This window comes from Struthio camelus, chromosome 1 (assembly GCF_040807025.1).
Source record: "Struthio camelus isolate bStrCam1 chromosome 1, bStrCam1.hap1, whole genome shotgun sequence".
Lineage (NCBI taxonomy): Eukaryota > Metazoa > Chordata > Aves > Struthioniformes > Struthionidae > Struthio > Struthio camelus.
This window is the reverse complement of record NC_090942.1, coordinates 74,013,307-74,033,174: the sequence shown is the minus strand read 5'-3', so window position 1 is coordinate 74,033,174 and position 19,868 is coordinate 74,013,307. Positions and strand designations below refer to the sequence as shown.

Sequence of the window (19,868 nt, the reverse complement as noted above, 5' to 3'; positions counted from 1 at the left end):
CGTACCATCTAATTCCCTTTCTCTAATGTTTCTTATTGGCTGGCTCTAAAAAGTGCCTAGCCAACAACAAAAAAAAAACTTTGAAGCGTGGAGGCACATAGCCAACAGGAAGTATTAGGCAGGAGGGCTTAGACAGCACTTACGCCTCAGTCTTTCACGCAACACCAGTGCAGAAATTCATATGCACTCAATTGAGCAGGCTCTAAATATTTCAGTGCCATCAGCAAAGCATTAGGACTGTGGGGCAGAGGTCACAGCATACAAAAACATACCTATATTTTCATAGTCATACAAAAATCAGATGAAGATCTGCAGTAATGTTAGAATGATTTTAAAAAGTTAAGTCACCTTGAGACTTCCCCTCTACAGTATTTTACAGGAGTCTGATTTACCTGATGCTTTTCAGACCAGAAGAACACAATGCAATCAACTATTGCATTAGATGAGGAGAGATTACACATTAAACAGTTCTCACATGATTAACAGGGTTTCCCTGATTTCTTAAATTCTTCAGTTTTCACCAAAAACTAGCTTGCTTTCTCTCTCTGTTTTTTTATTTCTTGAAAAAGCAGATACTGTCATCTGAAAAATCAGAACCACAGCCAAGATGATTTTGAAATAAGATGCAAGCAAAAGCTTGGAAAACTTAGAAAAATGTGTAGCATTCTGCAATGATGAAGTCAAAGATGCAATCAAAAGGACAAGTTAGAAAACTGGTCCAGATTAAAATTAATGAATATTAAATAAACAAACTAACTAGCAGCTTTCTGTTTAATGTATGCTGTTTTCTCATTTAAAAGGCTGATATTCCAGTGATCTTGCAAAAGGGATTACAAGAGGGATAGGGTAAGACTACCACATCAACTTTCCTGCTCAAATCAAGGAGCAGGTAGTTTCATAGCAGCAGAACCTGCTTATTATCGGTTTAGATTTAGATGGTCGTTATCTGCACAAAAATCCTTCAGCTGAAGGAAAAGTAAATCTAAAATACAGGGGCCCTAGCAATTTCTTCATATAATTTCAACATCTGATGGGAGAGGCTGCTTTGCCCAAGCAAGAAAATTCCTGAGCATCACACTAGTAGCAATCTCTCCTTAGCAGCAACTCAAATTCTCCAGAAACATTTTAAAACTATCAATCAGCATGATGTCATTAATACGTTAATGCTGGTGTAACTTATTTTCAGCAATAAGTCAAGAGCAAATCAATAGCTACACATAGTTTCCCTCACCTTCCCATGCAGGTTGATCACCACTAATCCCTTTATTATTGAAAAAGGTGGGATGGCCAGGTTTTGTATGTTTATCAAGTTTTTTAAAAATATATACATTTTATTTGAAATGGCATTCTTTTGATATTCTTGATGGAGACAGCAGAGTAAGAAATGTTTTCTTGGTACATCCGATCCATCTTTATGCTAATGAAAGAAATTTCTTTCTGTTGTATAACTCAGCTCTGTTTGGATTATAGCTCAAAAAATAATATTAACCAAAGCTGTCACCATTTTCTGCTGTTTCCCTTTGGTTCTATCCCATATATATTAATAAGACCAACAATCTTGCCATCTTCAAACAAGACGCTTGCTTGAATATCCCAAGTTATAAAGAACCAAAAAGAAAGAACAATCCAGAGCAACTGACCTGTGATCCTCTGGGGCCTCGCTTGTGGTCCCATTCAGAATGCCCCATGAGCTAAGAAAAAAGAAAAGCATAGGTAAGTGATAAATTGCATTGATTAGTTTTCAATGAAAGACGTATGCTGTTTGAGATGCATTACAGATTTTCTTTGAGAAACCACGTTTGCTTTTACACAATTTTTCACACATTTTTTAGCTTCAGAATGAGAGGTAGAAGACTTTGGGATTGTTCCTTTAATTTTGTATCTCTACAATCAGAGTAAAATCACACCTGTCATTACCATGAGCATAACACTGTGCTCATGTCAATAAAATTCCCACTGCCATAGATTCCAGTTTAGCCAAATGTTGAAAGCTCATCTGGCAAAAGGAGATCTGATGGATCAGCAAGAAGATTACCAAAAACAGTGATCACTTGAATAAATGGCAGTATATATGTATTTTTAAAGAGGCATGAAAGTTAGTGACTGCCTTAATTCTGCTGCACCACTGAATTATTTTAGAACTACTCAAAGTAATATAAAAGTAGATGTACATCCTCTACAGGAAAACAGGCAAGGGTTTAGATTACAGGTGTTAGATTACAGAGGAAAATTGATAGTTTAGAGATAGTGGATTCCTGTGGAAATTAAGATTTGTGATGGTATGCAGCTCCTTCCAGTTAAACAGAAGATAAGCGTTAACTATAGCCCAAATTCATCTCTCAAATGCTCTACAAAACTTTTCATGGGACTGTGTTGCAAAGAGAGTGATCAGACACAGGATTACGTAAATGGACCCCCCCAAAAAGCACTTTCTCCATCTTTTTCTACAGTACTTCATAGTTGTATGTTAACAGTTTTGAAAAGGCGCTCACTTTCCTTCTTTAAGCATCACACAATTTACATACAGTGGTTCTTTTCATATACGTTATGGTGGGGAAAAAAATAAGGAGGAGAGATAACACCCGGTAGGTTTTATTATTGCTTTATGTACATGCAGATTATGGGAAAATGTAAACTGCTGACACTGAATCTGCTCTCAGACCTGCCTTGTACACAGCAAAACCCCCTGGAAAACAGCAGCAAGTCCCTTGGCAGGGCTAGAGCCCGGTACAGGCTGCACCGCACACAAGGCTGGGGCTGCAGTTCTGCCTCCGAGCACTTTATTAACATGCATTTCTGTCTAGGAGTTAACGTTTGTACAGCTACTCAGGGATCTCTGCTGTGTAATGTTTTTTCTTTTTCATACAAGCACAGATACAAGCAAACGTAAGAATCTGATACTGAAACATGAGAGGATGAGTACGACATGTAATGACTTGCAATCATAATCGTTTTTTTGTTCCTTCTTCTTTCAGCCTTCTTTCCTAGAGGAAATGCCTTCTCCCAGGTCAGAGGCAGGCAATGAGATTTACAATCTAAGCTTATTGTGGTTATTGTGGCATTCGCTCTAGAAATACATTCCAGGACATAAGAGACGAAAACTATTTTGGAAAAGAAGCAGCAAAGTCACACACATCTCATGTTAAATCTTATCTTCTCCATCAGCTCTGCCTACATACCCTTTTCTTCTCCATGGGACCCTTCATTTCTGTAAGTTATTACTTACGATTGGTTTCCCCCATAACTAGAGACAAACCACACATGCAGATCTGTACTCCAAGATCAGAAATGTCACGTACTGTTTACCTGATACAGCCCTACTACTGACCTGCTGTTTTTACTAAAGTTATTTTTCTCTTCCAGATACTGTGTTAGGCTTCCCTGTTTGTTTCTCCATACTGCCACGCTTGCTCATTTCTGTATTAAATGGAGCTTTGATGTTTATGAAAGCTGGCCTCTCAGAAAATAAAAAAACAACAAAGAGATACGTCTACCAAAGGCTACGTGCTTGGTATAACCGCGGCGAAAAGCCTTACACTTCTGTGTTCTCATCTCCTGCAGTCTTGCACTAAGAAAACTTCTTCAGTTTTAGCTCCCTAGCCCCTACCGCATGTGGGAAGCGGTGCCTACTTCCTTAATTTGCTTGGCTGAAGAAAAATTAATTTAGCATGAGCCTCACCACCTGTTATTCCCAGCACGATCAAGGATATCTTTACCAACCTGCAAAATTATCAAAAAACATACCTATCATTTCACACTTAAGAAGAGAGGAATCATGTTAGAGGCCCCTTAGGCTGTGGTTAGTGTGCTACTCCAGGCCCTATGGGCATTTGGCAGCACATATCATGCTCCCAAAGCCAAGCATGGAAGACCTTCCATTGATGGGTTTCCCATGCTCCTGCCCTGACCGAATCCATAGCGTACTCGATAGCAGGGGGCTGCTTTACTATTGCCACCAGAAATAAACCAGGCCTTGAGACCAAGCCTAGCCCTCCCAGCCAGGAGGGAGACCCTGCTCCAGGCACAGCTCACCCGTACCGTTCTCAGTTTGCCCATGCCCGCCTGGAGCTTCGCAGCTCCTCTCCGAGCTTTCCAGCCTCTGGAGTTTTCTCCGCAGGTGCCAGGTCCCACGGCTGGCTCTGCTCCCGAGCCGGGCGCCAGGGTGCAACACAGCTGGGACGTCACAGTGGCACAGGCGAGCTCAAAGCTATAATAAATAGTCCTTTCTCCACCTCTCAGTGTTTAACTATTAAGATTGCTTACTGAGGACAGGCCAAAGTCACCCATGAAGCTAGCAGTCATAAATGCATTGAGACCAACGGAGTAACCCTTGCTTATTCTGGCAATGAATCTGGCACGATTTTATGAGCAAACTGCTAGCTCCTCATGACGAATTACACAACCCGCATTTCATTTAATTTCTCTACAAACATGCCTTTGTGGAATCAGACGTGTTTGTATTTTTGCTGTCGGATCCATTGCCCCTAGTGTAAAACAATTTCAACAACATTGTTCTTTCTTTGTGCCATACTTGTATGCTCTACTGAATTAACCCTCTGGTTGTTACCTGCCAAAAGAGTGAACAAAAGAAGGCAAAAGAAGAGTCCTAGGAGGAAAAAAGACCTTGTAAATTCTAGACAGTTTCCAAGTGTTGCAGTAAAATGCATGACCCTCTAAAGCCAGCCTTTTCCTATTACTTTTATAACCTACAGAAACTTAATTGGCTTTAAAATGCATTTCTCTCTCGCAAACTAAAAAGCTGTTTTTCATCTCATGCTAGGTTCATGTCCTATCTCCAGTGGTGCCCAGTAACAAAGAGGTGCAGGAGAAGAAATCAATAAAATGGATCATAACTGTACAAGGGCCCCAAGCTTTAAGACTCAAAACAAAACTACTGTACAAATAGAGTAGTTGTAGCAAATACTCTGCCAGGGTAACATCCTTCAGAGGGACAATTACCTAGGTAGGACACTGTTTACCTGAGCAAGCCACACTGTGCTAGATAGATAACTTCTGAAGAGTTTCTCTGAACGGACAAACAGCAAGTGTTAGAGTACGACATGCAGAAAAGAAGCAGAGCCTGAGCTTCAGACTACTCGGGAAATCACAGCACCCACAAGCCTTAGAGAAATCAAGAGATGAAGATAATATTTTTTAAAAATGGTTAGAAGTATACAAAATCTACATGAGTCTACTCTCAACCTTCTGAAATCATTACCATGGAAAGAAACATTAATTGGCACATGCATGAAAACAGAGATACAGACATAAGAATGCACTTGGAAGTAGAGGGATTTATATTTATTGCTAACAGAAGGGTTTGTTCCAGACCCCAACACTCCTCCTAAAAACTACTAGGAGCTGATTTGGTCCAAAGTCATTTTAAATGGCTGCATACCATCCAATTACTTTTCTTTTTTATTCTCACTGGCATGGCTGCTGGGGCTAAGTGTACAAGCAGTGGAAAAGGAGGGATAAAAACAAACTCATGCTCCCATATGACTTACATGCATGCAATCTATCTTGCTCAGAAGGAAAGGATCTACTTTACATTTTATCTAAAACTGTCCTGGAAACACAGCTCTGACAGTTTTAACACTTAGAGATGAAGGCAGCTTTCAGCAACCAGAACAACTCTTGCACGCTCAAGAATCCATAAAAACACTGGCCTCGCTAAAGCCAACTGGCTCGGTCTGTCCTACAAATTGACTAAGAGATCTCAAGGAAAGCAGCCTCTCTCCCACCCCCAGCCCCATGGAATATCTGGGGCGGGGAGGGCGAGGGCAGAGAAAACCCTGACACCAAAAACATAGTCTCCTCCTGACCGAGGACTGATAGGGCAGCTGAAACATCCTCTTCAAACCGGATGTCGAAGCAGGGAGTGTAGAAGAGGAGGAAATTTAAAGAAGAGACGAAAAAGTGAAGTGAAAGAAAGTTAGCTCACGCTCGATATGTAGGGTGGTATCTTGTGCTCTAAAACTCAAACTTCCACTATAAACACCATAAAGTCCCTAGGCCTCATGGTTGTAAAAAACACATTCAAAATGTAAACCAGATGTACACTAATGCAACGATACCTGCAAAGCAATAAGGAACAGTATTAGGGATTGCCTGTATTCATCTAAAATACCATGCTGAAGTAGAACAAAGACGCTTAAAAAGTAGTGTCTTCAGGTATTACCACTCCAAATGCAGTTCTTCCCCTATCTGGCAATTTAATTAAAGCCAAGGCATATGATTACACAAGAATCTCACCTTTCATCAGCCTTCATGAATCATAACTCTAAGCCTTCTTAGTATGAGAGAACTGCAGGAAAATGGGACCCACTCATACTACAAAAGTTCTAAATAAATAAAAAGACAGAAAGGAAAGAAGGAGAACTCAAACTTTTTTTTAAGATCTTATTTTTCTCTAAAATAATCTTTTCTGGCTTAGGTTTTGGTATCTGGATTCTTGAATTGGCAATACTGCTAATTATGCAATGGCTGATTAAAAAAACAAACATACAAATAGAAAGGATATATTCTTATTATAAAGACCACACAATTTGACAAAATCGATAAAAAGCACTCAAACTATGAGCAGTGCCACATATGTTCTTAGGAAGGGGAGAGAGTCTTCAGTAACAGAATGCAACAGCATTTTGAAACCACCATTTTTTTTTAATTTGAGCAAATATAACACTCAACAGGGTTTTATTAGAGGTAATGAGCAGACCTTTTCATGTTAAGTACTTCTGAGGACCAGTAAAATAGTAATACTTAGTGTTTAATAAAAGACTTTAAATCAATTCAGAGCATATTCTAATTCTATTCAGCTTATAGAGTTTATAACTCTGGAATTTTTATTTAGATATATATTTACATATACACAATTGTTTTATAGGTTATAAAAATAATGAGACAGTGATGACAAAGGTGAGCTAAGTCAACTCTGACTCACCAGAGCTAGCAAATGGATGCCAGTCTATTCAACAGGGTTTGAATAAAGGCCAAAAACCACAGAGGGAAGGCAGGATCATGTAATCTAAATGCATGGACCTTCAGGACCTTCCCCCCAATGCACTGGCTTCTTTCCTTGGACTTCTAATATTTTAGGTCACAACTGGAATACTGAGTTTCTATTACAGTGAACATTAGACAGAGCCTTGCTCTCCCCTAGTGAACAAATGAAAGGTAAGGAGAAAGAAAAATATAGGAACGCTAGAGAAAAAGCTCTTCTGGACAGTCTGTGATGGGGAGCCAAATACTTAGCATCTGGTATTCTCTGGTGAACTGGCTGTAATATATGAATAAGATGTCCTGAGCTCGCCCAAATCAGTTGAGAACCTGCAAAAATCCCATTTTACCACTCCTGCAAGGAATTAAAGCACTTAGTAGCAGCAAAATTAATTACCAATGAGGTTCTGAAGAGTTTTGTCTGGGCGACAGCCAGCAGTTTTAAGTCTCACTCATACTTTGGGAATTAGGGTCCAGTATAGCTAGATAGGAGCATCCAATCATTTTACTGTAAAGAAGCTGGTGTTGACCTTTGCCAAATAACATAGCCTGTATTTAAACATGAGCATAACATCTTCCCTCTTAGGAAGAGATTTTATTGAATGAACATGTTGAAGACGTAAAACAGTGTCTCACTGTTGAGTTCCCTGACACTGCCTCCTCACAGCTTGCCCTGAATGGCGCACAGTATGATACATATTCTTTGACTGAATGAGTATTAGCTACACTTCAGTCTGGATCATATTTCCACTGGTAAAAAGAAACTGTTTGTTACCACTGTGTAGGCACAAAATGTTCCTGATAAATTTCTTTTTCGGTAACCAAAAAGCACTAGAAGAAACATTTATTTTTACAAACATGCAAGAGTCAGGTCACACAGAAACTATCAGTATATTTTGTACATGCTATTTTGAGTAGGATTGCTTCTATCTGATGGACTGTTCCATGCACTTTCCTAGTAATCGAGATAAACGAGGTGATTTATTGACTTGACTAACTTTAGGAGTTCAGTTGTGGTGTGGTCACCATCAGCCAAGGGGAGCTAAGTGGGTGATGATAGCTGCTGAGACCCAGCATTGCCAGATCCTGATGATATATTGGGGGAGCAACTGCCCAGCTGCCTCATGAAATGACACAGCCGCAGCTCGCCCTGCGGGTACCCAAAGTGACGGGTACCCATAATGTGATCGCGTGCAGGCACATGCGGTCTATAACACACAGACAGCAAAAGGCTCCAATATTTGGGAAAACAATCCCTTTTCCACAGCCGCTAGCCAACTCCCAGGGTCAGCGTAAAGCATGAGACGCCAGACCTGCGCTGCTCAGCCAGACACGTGAGCTGCATGCTTGCCCGATCTTCTCCTTCAGCTGCGGGGTCAGGGGAAGGCAACTCTCCACCCAGCCTCTCCCAATGCTTTGGAGCCCTGCAAATCAGCAAGGTCAGTCTCCGTTCGGAAGATGGTCAAAAAGAAAGAGAAAAGAAAAAAGAAAAATCACCCTCAAATCTGACAACAATAAAACACACACACGTTCCCATACCCTGAAATAAATAAATAAATAAATGGGGGGGAGGCAGAGGGTTTTTAGGTGCTTCCTAGTCAAGTAAGTTGTGTTGAAGGTTTGAGGGCTGCTGGACAACAGCTGGAAGCAGAGAGGTGATTTTAAATCTGAGGCACAGCCAGACCAAGGACGGCTAAAGCCTTATTTTGACACTTGGTGTTGTTTTGAACTGAAGGCAGGGGCAGCCAGGTAAAAGGATGGGTCTGCAGCATAGCTGCAGGGAACGGTCTTCCTGCAGGAGCAGCCTGGCGTGGCGATGGAGTTAAGCCCCCTGAAGCTGGTGTCCTGGTGACACCGGGAGCCACAGAGCCAGCTCAGTCCTCACCTCTCGCAGCCTGGCTGGCAGGGCAAGCAGCTAATCACAGCACCGCAAGAGGCTGCACAAAACAGAGGAAAAACGTACATATACCGGACAGCTGGATGGTATCGAGACAGTGAACATGATACTGAGCCGCGGAAGGGTGCAGAGAAAGTAAAGCACTCAGTGAGGAAGGGAGGTGGCCGGTCCTGCAGAGCAGGACAACCTGAACGGGGCAGGAACAGCCGTCCTGCAGGCACGGTGGAGAAACTGTCCCTAGTGCTTAACCGCAGACTCAGCTCCAAAGGAATAACAGGAATGAGATCATATCTGGCGCTGGGAGAGACAGCAAGAGAGACTACATTTTTGAGGACTTTTCTCATGGCAGCGCATGACCTTTTAGAATATTTCCAGACAATAAACTGCATCTGACTTCTTCAGGAATCCTGGCGTCATTACACGGGGGCAGGAGGAACAGAGGCACATGATACGGCAAACTGGAACTGGCAGCAGTGTCGTTTATGGTCAATTGGTGTGCCCGCTGCTTCGTACTGCTTCTTAAAACAAGCAGGTTTAACTTTCGGTAGTGTGGAGTTAAATAAAGAGTGTAGGCGAGAAGAAGAAAAGAGAAGGGAATATCCACCTCCACACCCTGTATCGGGGTTTATATAAATTTTTGTCACAACTGCTTAAACAGATGACAGTAGTAAAGCAAATCTTTACATGTTGCTATAATTTTCTGTCATCTCATTGAATTTCTCAGGTCCCTATTCATCTTTCACGTAAGAGATGGGATTTTAAAACAACAGATTTTGGAGGCATTGCTGTAGGAACATGCAAAAAAGGAATGGGATTTTTTTTTTTTTAATGAGGAAAAGCAACTCTTATTCCTCTGTGCCCCCCAATGATACAAATGAATGCCACACAAAGAGTGCTTACAGATATGGAACAGATTTCTTATAGTAAAGACTTCCTAAATTAAGCTTCTTATCTTAATTGGGATAGTAAAAAGATTTCACTAATAAATGAATAAAACAAGTACAATGATCATAAATAGATTTCCTCAATCCTTACATTGTTCTAGTGGGTACTAGGATATCGAGATATGCAGCATTTTAGGATATTAAGATATGTTCTGGTGGATAATAGGCATGGTGCTCCGATGGTGTACTTATAAGGACTTAATAAGTCAAAGTGTTCACCAAATTTTCCATTAACTCACTTTCCCAGTTTGAGCATGAAAACCAAAACCCTAAAACAAATATCCATGCTAGTAAGATAAAAAATGAGGGTACAGATTCTCTGCTATTCCTGCACATGGCCTTAATTCACTGACAGCAACCCACAGAGAAGATTCCTATGCATGAGGATGTCAGGGCAAAAAAGCAATATCAAGACTCCTAAATATAACAAGTTGGCAAAAGAGCAAAAATAGAATGTTAGAAAGAAGAAAATTACTATTTAAACCTTGCTCACTATTCAAAGTAGACACATTAAGTCACCAGATTTCAAAGCTACACAGCCAAGTCCATTCTGGTGTAATTAAGTTCCTAGAATAAGTCAGAGAGCTTATTTACTTTTTTTCCATTGGGAATCATTAACTATGCATTAAGAAACCCAGTCACAATACCAAACCTGGCGCAGGCTTGATAAAACTAGCTATCTATTGAAGCAGACAAAGATAGCATACAGTCTGAAAGCATTTTTTAGGTATTTAAAGCCTATTATTTATTTTTTAAAGGAATCTAAATACTTTTATCGTACAAGAGTTCAGCCCTGCATTGTATGTTACAAATGCTGCTCTCTCTTTAGTGCACAGTTTTTCTCTCACCATCCATCTCTGTAGAGATTCCAGTTTAATGCACAGTTTCCATGGCCTTTTACTCTTCAACACAAGCTCAAAAACGACACACTTTTTTCAGCTGGTTATCAGCACACAGGAGGGTTTCCGTTTCCAAGGAAATCAGTTCCTTGAAGATACAGGGGGATGTCTTTCTGCACTGCAATCGAAAACCTGCTGAAACAGCAGGAAGTCTTTTAAGGCGTTTCCAGTCAAGCTCTGGCTATTTTAGGTAAATCACACACAATACACTAAAGAGGAAAGGTCACACTGAAGGCAACTTAGCCTCAATTAGTTTAGTAAGTGCATTAAACTAACAGCTGAGCACTCTCCAGCAGCCTGTACAAAAATAGGCCTTTCCCAATTCAAATCCCAAAGGATAAGTGTCTACCTCAGAGAAAAAAAAAAAAAAATCTTGTCAAATTGACATCCTCGTCAGCACTCTCAGCAGGAAAAAAAAGCTCAGGACTGAGTTAGGGTTGACCAGACGTTTACCCTTCCGAAGTAGTTTTTCCGGAGGGCAGCAGAGCCTGAGCGGCGGCGGCGGCGGAGCGCCTGACTTGCTCCTGGCTCCGTGGCGCTCCCTCTGCGCGCCGGCCGCTGCGATGTGATGTTCGTGGCTGTCAGCTCAACAGCTCTCCCCAGCGCAAACAGCCGCTGAGGAGAAGCACGCGGATGGGGACCCAAAAGGCCCACGCATCTGCTCAGAGAAGCTGAACAAACCTTGCGGTGCCGCTTTTTCCGTTACTCCAAATCAAACTTCTTGTTACCCTCATAAAATGGAAATTCTATAAGCAACAAAATTCAGGTGTTTGAATGAATCACATATCTTGCGGTACCTACCAGTAAGCGTGTAGCTTACTGAAAAGGAAACAACCAAACAAAATCAAAAAAAAAAAAAACCCGAACTTTTGCTTTTTTAAAACAGCAATTTGGCATCTGGCTGGTATGATACACAAAACACAATGATTACAGCAGTTAACCTTTTCCAAGGTGAATATACGTTAAAACAAAAAAAATAGAAATATAATTTCCTATAGTTTCAGTAGATAACTTTTCCTGGAACATATAAACATAAATGGCAGCAAACTAAGAGACAGAAGAGATTTAATAATGAAATTTGAAGCTATGGAGAATTTGGCCTCTCTCAAGCTACTGTATGGTGCAGACTGCCCAAAAGTGCCTTCTCCAGCCGCAAGAGCGGCGCTGCGTCTGCTCAGGTGAAGCCTCAGCTTCCAGGGCTGGCCTGGAAAAGAGAGAGCTTCCCTCTGCCAAAGCTCGTTCCAGCCTGACAACCCCACAAACAAGCTAATGCTTTCACCAACACCCCATTTTCCTAGCTTTGAGGTTTCACAGCACAGAATAATAGCCTTGACATTTTGGCAGCTAGATCTCAGCTAGCAAATGTCCTAAAATTACACCGTGCAGCCTGGTAGCTTACTAAAAAACCTCAATGTCAAAACTCAAAGTACATTCAGTTAAAACACACCCTTGGGGGGATTTTATACTAACCACTTTCTATTTCAGACCATTCACTTTAAGCTCAACTCAGCAATGCTGCATCACTCATCCAGGAAAATTTCCCTCTCTGCCACCCAATCTCAATCAACCTGCCAAATTAATTATCACCCTGTATTTGTCTTTTGCTGGGGCGGGGGGGGGGGGGGGGGGGGGGGAGGAAAGCAAGCAGATGAATGTAGCAGTGACCCGAGCAAAAATGGATCCTCTGAAACAGAACTAATTAAATCAGCTTAGTGATCTTCTTCCAGCACGACATGTTGCACCCACCCCTTCCCCAAGCGGCCCAGGTCCCACATCTCCTCCAACTGTCCTAGGAAGGGTGCTCATGTGGGACTCGAATGTCTTTCCAGCAGCAAACTGGGGAGCTTTGCTAGTCATGCTTGCAACTGCACGCTTCAAAAAGGGAGAAGCAACTGCCAGAGAAAATTCACTACGATAATTTCACACTGACATTTACATGCAAATTCCTGGCCAGACACTATGTGCTTCAGCCAGAGCGCACCAGGATTTGACTATCTGCCTCTGATTTATGGGACTGCGGGCACCAAACTTGGTAGCTTCATGGGCTCTGGGAAACGAGCACAGCAGAGAGGGACAGGGACAGGAACGCACACCGACCTTCACTTTCCATCGCTTTTCCCTTTACGCAGAATATACTCAGAGCAAGAGCAGAAAAGGGAAAGACGACCCAAACTGGGCAAGGACCAAGGGATGACATGCCCGCTTGGGGAACAAAAGACACTGAAGCAGGGATAGCTTTTTTTCTGAGGGATTTCTATCGCTTTCCCCTTGTGAAGTCCATCCCACCTTGCTTTTCACCCCATATGGCTTTTAATGCGGTCAGCGCTTCTTTAGACGTGGCTAATGGACAACAGCTCTGAAAGGCACCGAACTCTGGATGCCTGCAGAGGATCCCTGTCACGTTTAGGTAAGGCGTCAGACGCCAGAGCCTTGACAGTGCCCCCTTGGATGGCGGCGCGGGGGAACAGCACAACAGTGCACAGAGGCAGGGCTCTGAGTAATCGCGAGGTAGGTGTTGGCGCTGGCAACGGTTTGTCACTCGCACCCATCTGCCGCTCCGAGTCACACGCTCGCTGTCACATGCGCTTTCCCCCCATCTGGATGGCAGAGATGGTGGGTGCAAACAGGCAGAAGTCAGGAACACGAGCACCGGGCTTGTGCTCCGCGGGGCAGCGGGGACTGCCGGCCGGCTCCTGTCCTTCTCACGGGAGCAAGCTAAGCGGAGATTTCTTGAAGGCAAAGCAAAAATAGATTTTTACCGTGGCCACAGTATTTCCACGTTTTTAAATCCTGCCTTTCAAACTGACATGACTCTTTAAAAGCTTGACCTCTAAGATTTTATTTTTAAAGTAATAGCCCCATGCATAACGTCTTAAAGGGATATCATAAAATACCTTCCCTGCAACACTGTCTGCCAATATTTAATTCCACGTTGTCACCCCAGTGGTATTTCCATAGTGTCACAATATTGCTAACAGCAAAACCAGAGCCCACAAGAGTTGTAGTCTCCATCACGGTATTTGTGTAAAGGATATATGGAATATGCACTATTTGGGGTGTCACGGTGCAAATGAATATACCAGGCAGTGCTTTAGAGTGAGTGAGAAAAAGGTAGAATAGAGCAAAAGGGAACAGAATCACTTTTAAAAAGATTGATTTTGAAGGTGGAAAATAGGAGCAGGTTTGAGAGACTCGTGACTACTCTGTCTCCTGCTTCTTAGAACCCCAATTTTAGGTCTGTTAAACTGAGTCCCACAAAAGCTGGTGAAATATTCTTTGTCAGAAGATTTTTCAATCAGAAATGCCATTTTGACAAAGTTACCTTTACAAAACAGGATTCAACAAAATTAAGCAGCACGTTTGCAGTTAAAAAAAGTTGTGTGACAAAAGGTCCACCTATTTGAAATGAAAAGTTAATTTTCCTTTTCTAAATGCTTTCCTCTGAAATTTGCTGTCTTTTATATGAGCATCTACTCTCTCTCTACCACTGGCCCTTTTTTCCAGAATTTTATTTCTCACATAACCTAATTTTGAGTATCGCTGAAATACACTTCTTAAACAAATTTGAGCAACAAAGCTATATTTCCTTTTTTTGTGAAAAGCTGTTCAGCGCTCACTCAGAAATAGAGCTTTCTTTTCTATTAAATCCCCTTATGACGTCTTCAGCCTCCTCCTTTTCTGCTGAAAAAGTAATTTAAGTTTCTTTTTCCTATGTCACAAATATCTTTCTTTCATCTTCTTATGTCCAGCTTGTGTTAAAATGCTATTTTTCTTCAGTAGAAGTATTATTCCAGTAGATACTATTATACATGACTTTACTGTAACTAGGAGAGCCAAGATAGAAAGGTATTTATATTTCTAGCTACAATAATAATAAAATAATACAATATATGCAATAATAATAAAAGGCACTCAAGTACTAAATAGCTGTGCAGACCTGGTCCTATGACTATGAAAAAGAGATCTCTAGATCTATATTGATTACAGATATAATCCTGATCCACTAATGCAGACAACTACATTTTCATCAATTCCTGGCCTGGATGTCATCCTTTGTTTTTTCTCCTATGCATGGGAGCCAGACGGATCCTCTGGGAAACTAGGTTAAACAGTTCTTTTGACTCTCTATAAGACAGCTCTGAGTTTCTCCCTCCTATTATACATCAGCTGAAAACCAGAGAAATCTCAGTAGCAACCATTTCTAAAGCACTTACTTCCTTAGCGCTGTACAAACATGTACATGTCATATAGGACCTTTGTGAGAAAAGTTTTGATTTATCTCCATTTCACGAAGGCAGAACTGAGGCATTTACCCAGCAGAGTTCTGCAAAACTAGGAATAGAAACTAAATATTTTAAGTTCATGGGATCAGACCATAGGCTTATTTTTGATCAACTATTTATATGTCCAAGTTCTTTTTGGGGGAGTCAAGAGCATTCACCAGGGAACAGAATTATTCTCGTTTTCAGCTGCCAGGAGATCTTATCGCTCTTTTTGAGATCTTACTGTTCAGCCTTCTAAATATCAGAAGGAAGACAGGTTCCAAATGTCAACAACCTACCTTTCTAAGATAGCACTAAAGTGATACAAGAGAGGTGGAAAACTCAAAGGGCCTTCACAGCCCACAAAAATAGTTAAAGTTTCTCCCCACTATCTGTAGCTGAACATCCAGGTGTCCTGCAATCCTCTTTACTCAATTAGAAGGACTTTAGTTAGAGAAAACTACTTGGACAAGGTAAAAATCCAACTAAACTTTCCCCAAGATTTAAAGCCATTTAGCCCCACTTCAGCTCTGAACCCGGACACAGATGAAAAGCGATGAAGAGCTAAAATGTCAGAAGAAAAAAAGTGTTCTCATAAAGCTTCTAGGCTTATTTATCAAAAATCAAATGATTGAGGTGCACGAGGCATCCCTGGCATGAAAGTGTTTACCACAAGAGCTCCGTAAATCGGATAGTATTTTCTTCTCTTCCACTTTATAATTTTCTGTGAAATTCCTTTTTCTTAAAGAGAAATCTGAGATAGTTTCAGTTTACTTAGTTGAGTAGTATCAAGACCCAAATTCCATAAATATGTTGTTAGGAGATACGCAGTGGATTAGCAAACTAAATGCATGGTGCTTGCCCTGGTCAGTCTTTGGCACATTCAATGGCTCCTTTATTGGAACAAAGCCTCCTTGAAGAGGAACCAGGGCCACCAACAACCTCAGTTTAGGCAACAGCGAGAGAAGCTGAGAAATAGATGCTTTATGAGCTTGAGAGAACTGCAGGAGAAAAAAAATAACTTCCCTTCTCATACCTAAATATAGAATATAAATAAAAATGTATATATCCTAAATATTTTTCCTAACCTAATACTTTTCTTCCCACACATCCGTGCACCCTCCCCCCCCCACCCCACACATACCATGTGGTCCTGGAACCGGTGTTTTCATTTGTTTTCAATAAAAGATAGTTCACGTTAAAACATCAATGCTGGTTAAAAAGAAATTCATGAAGTTCAGTGTAGATTGGGAAGCTGCCTACACGAAGCAAGTTTGATGGGAGGAAATTTAGTTCTCACCAGCTAACTACAGAAAAATGATTGTTCACAATGGACAGAAAATTCCTTTCTCACTGGCAATCTGGAGCGTGAAGTCAAGGAAGAGATGGTCACAAAGGACCATCCATGTCACAGCTCATACTCTGTTGGCTCTATGACTAAAAAAGTGGGGTTCAGTCTCCATAGGCGTAACGCTACCAGCATTTTCCACAATATTGAATACACAGGTCAAGAAATAAGGGGTTGAATATATAAGTAGGGGCCACACATGCAAATAAATGTAAGCTGAAAATATTGTGAATGTCTTAAGATGATATTACTAAATACTGTTATTGTAAGTTACGGAGGTGAACATGCATCCCAATTTTTGGCAGTTGCACAGATGATACCTGCAGTGACAATGTTCTCACAGCATTTCAAGTTTTCTCGGAAATTTCAGTTCCTGGAATCTGGAAAAAAAAATGAAACTTCCTCTAAGGCAAAAAGGAGGTTTTTAACTCCCAGACTGTGAAGGGAAAAAAAAAAAATACCAGGATTGAAAAACTGAAGATTTTTAACAGACACATAATCTCCAGAAGCCTGAGGGTTGCGAATACGTTGGTGGGAAGGCCTCTGAAGGGCTAACCTCAGCTCTGCCTGGTGTCAAAAGCCAGGACAGCCAATAAACAAGCTACATCCCTCCACTTTAGGAGGAGGATAGGCAGGAGAGAACAAAATGCCAGAACTAAAGGAAGAGATTACTAAAAATAACTGTATCTCTCTTCCTTTATCTCAGGGGCCAAATTATCTCGGTTGCTACTTGAGAAGACTAGGCAATGCCAGCATCAGAAAGGTCAGAAAGCATGTGAAAATTTACCCAGTAGCTTATCCACTGCCTAAATATCTGCTCTTGCAACAGTACAGATTAGCATGTGAATTCCTCTCAGTTTACTTACTGCCTTGTTGCACAAATACAGGCTAAGTCTTTATTTCGAGAGTATGAGAGAGAGTTAAAAATGCACTGCACAGACACCATTGCGCTAATGTCTTCACACACTAACATACGTGAGGTCTTTTGTTTTGTTTTGTTGATGAAACAGACTTCTGGTTATTTATAATAGGCAAAAAGACTGCTTCAGACGGATGTGAAGCAGCTCACAGAGGAGCCATACCCAGCATGCAAAGAGCACCTGTATATAAGCCAAAAACACGACCGGTAGAGTTGACTAGAGGAATTAAAATCAGGTTTCTTCAAAACTGAAACGATTCACAAAACTGAATTCATTATGAAGGATGTTGTTTTGGATGCAAGAACAGGGAGTGAGAAAGAGGGCATTTCCAAAACACCACAACATCCTGTTTCAATATCTAGGGACAACAGCATTTCATTTTTGTTTTACTGCATCATTTTGTAATTAAAAATTAGAGGGGGGAGGAAAAAAAGGCTTTAACCTCTAAAGGGTTTACTGACCCAAATCAAGTTTGCTGCTGTTGCTGTAAGGAAATTTCATTCACAGAGCATTTCCAAATATTCAGGCTTCTTCTGCTTGGAAAAAAGCAAGCTGTATTTGGAAATCTTTCCTGAAATGCCTCCACAGCACTCTTTGCAACTCCAGTCGTGGGGGTAGCTCTTGATGTAGAGAGTGGTGAAATTTCCTGACCTTCACCAGCCAGTTAATCTAAGGTCAAGAGCTGCAAGATACATGCATGGGAGAGCAGCATGCTAGGGAGTGCCAGCAGCGTTTTGTGATCAGGGGCCAACGGCGGTTCACGAGGCAGCCTCACCTCTGCGGGAGCAGCAGGGCTGCGTGCACCAAGCCTCTATGACCATTCATGTAAAAGTCTGGACAACCTAACGGCCCTCAACTCGGGTAGCACAGATGCACCGGGGATGTGGCACTCACCTACCGCCGGAGCGCCCCCAGCTCCTCGTGAGCGGCTCGAAAGTCACGCTTATGTCACTACTAATACATAGCAAAATGCCTCGTCACGTGCAAAACGGCAGAGAGAAATAGAGCAAAGCCATAAGGACAAAGGACCCAGCAGATTTCACAGGATGCCGACGTCAGAGAGCAAAGACAGAATGAGGGCAGCAGCCTGATCGACAACCCGGGGAGCAGAGCAAGCTACATCTAGGCCAGCAATTTGCTCTAATCTCGTCACTTAATGGGAGGCAGAGGGGGAAGGGGGAATATCCTTGGAGCTCGTACAACGAAGCAGCAATGTATTAGCTGAAAAGTAGGCTAGATCCAGGGTACAAACTTAAACTAAACCTTCACACGAACACTTCAGCTAGCTAGCTGGCACTGCCTGTCACGTAGCAACCAAATGGTGCAAAACGACACTGGAATTATGGCTGCACCTCCTCCTGTTTGTGATTCACACCTCACCAGCCGTCTTCTGCCAGCACTGGATCAGCCACGCATCTCCCGGGTGCTGACTCACCTCTGCTGTGGGACCCAGATCTGAGATAGGTGCAGTCCCTTTGGTCCTCACGGCTGGGACCAGACAGAGCATAGCAGCAGCTATTCCTGGAGAGGCCTTTAATTGTGATTACCATCTAAGTTAATTCCCTAGTAGGAGGTGGAAGCAGGATGTCAGCTTTCTTGGAAGAAAGAGGGGGAAAAAAACCAAAACCAAAAACAAAACCCCAGCTCAACAAACCCAAAACAGAAATGTACTAAGAACATGGCAAGCAGATGGCTGTTTTTGTTTTGCTGCATGTGGGGGAGTCATAGGTCTAGGATTTCATACCAGGGAGGAATTTCACTTGCGCAGATATCAGCAGAAAGCCCTCCTAATGCTGCTTATACACACTGACTTTGAGCCAAACATATCCTGTGCACATCACACGCTGCTGGTGCCCTGGCCACCCTGCTCAGCGCCAGCCTGCCCCGTTTAGCTGCGTGCCCTTTGCCTGGCTGGATGCACCAGCGGCTCTGAACTAACACAAATAGGCAGGCAAGTGCCACATGGAGGGAAAAAAAAAAAAAAGAAATTGTCTATTATAAAGGCACTGGATCCCTCTCTGATTGAAGGGGGTAGGAGGAGTCAAACACTTGGATAGGAAGGTTGACTGACCAGGGAGGAAACACATTTCCTATCCAGTTCTTAAGAAGAGAGTGAGAATAAGAGTCTTCTGAATCTCAAATTATTATTTTAATATATTTTATCTTACAGGTATCAACCTGCATTTAACCACAATAGAGGGCACCCCTGCAGAAAGAAAAGTTTACTGAATAAGAGTTGTGGAAAGTCTCAGGCCCACCTGAATCACCATAACCCAGCAGAGACAACACTGAGCATGCTAGGCTGTGACCAGCCTTTTGTTTTTATTCCACAGAAGACAAAAAAAGACAAGAAGGGCCAGGTCATATGGCTCAGTCTTTTGTCCAGTTGATATACCCAGTGCTCAGTGAAGAGCAAAATGTTCTTTCATTTATTTAAGAGGCAACACTGCAACCTAGGGCACGCAAAATGCATCCTTAAATTAAGCAAGCTAGCAAGAGACAAAGATTACTTGGCCAGATTATGTGCTTTATCCTTCTTCATAAATCTCCTCTCATTGTCATTAAGTCCCAGTGAGAAGTGGAGTAATCAGTAGCTTCA

General features: G+C 41.9%; 1 protein-coding gene across 3 annotated transcripts in view; it reads right to left on the bottom strand.

The window, feature by feature from the left end:
* Positions 1-19,868, bottom strand: part of PDE3A (phosphodiesterase 3A) — a 259,901-nt gene that overhangs the window by 103,579 nt on the left and 136,454 nt on the right. For 2 of the 3 annotated variants that reach the window (XM_068948614.1, XM_068948599.1), the window contains exon 2: positions 1,641-1,691. The exons of the other annotated variant lie outside the window; for it this stretch is intronic. In XM_068948614.1, coding sequence (XP_068804715.1) covers positions 1,641-1,691 — 51 coding nt within the window. The remainder of the gene's footprint in view (positions 1-1,640; positions 1,692-19,868) is intronic. 3 annotated transcript variants of the gene reach the window in all.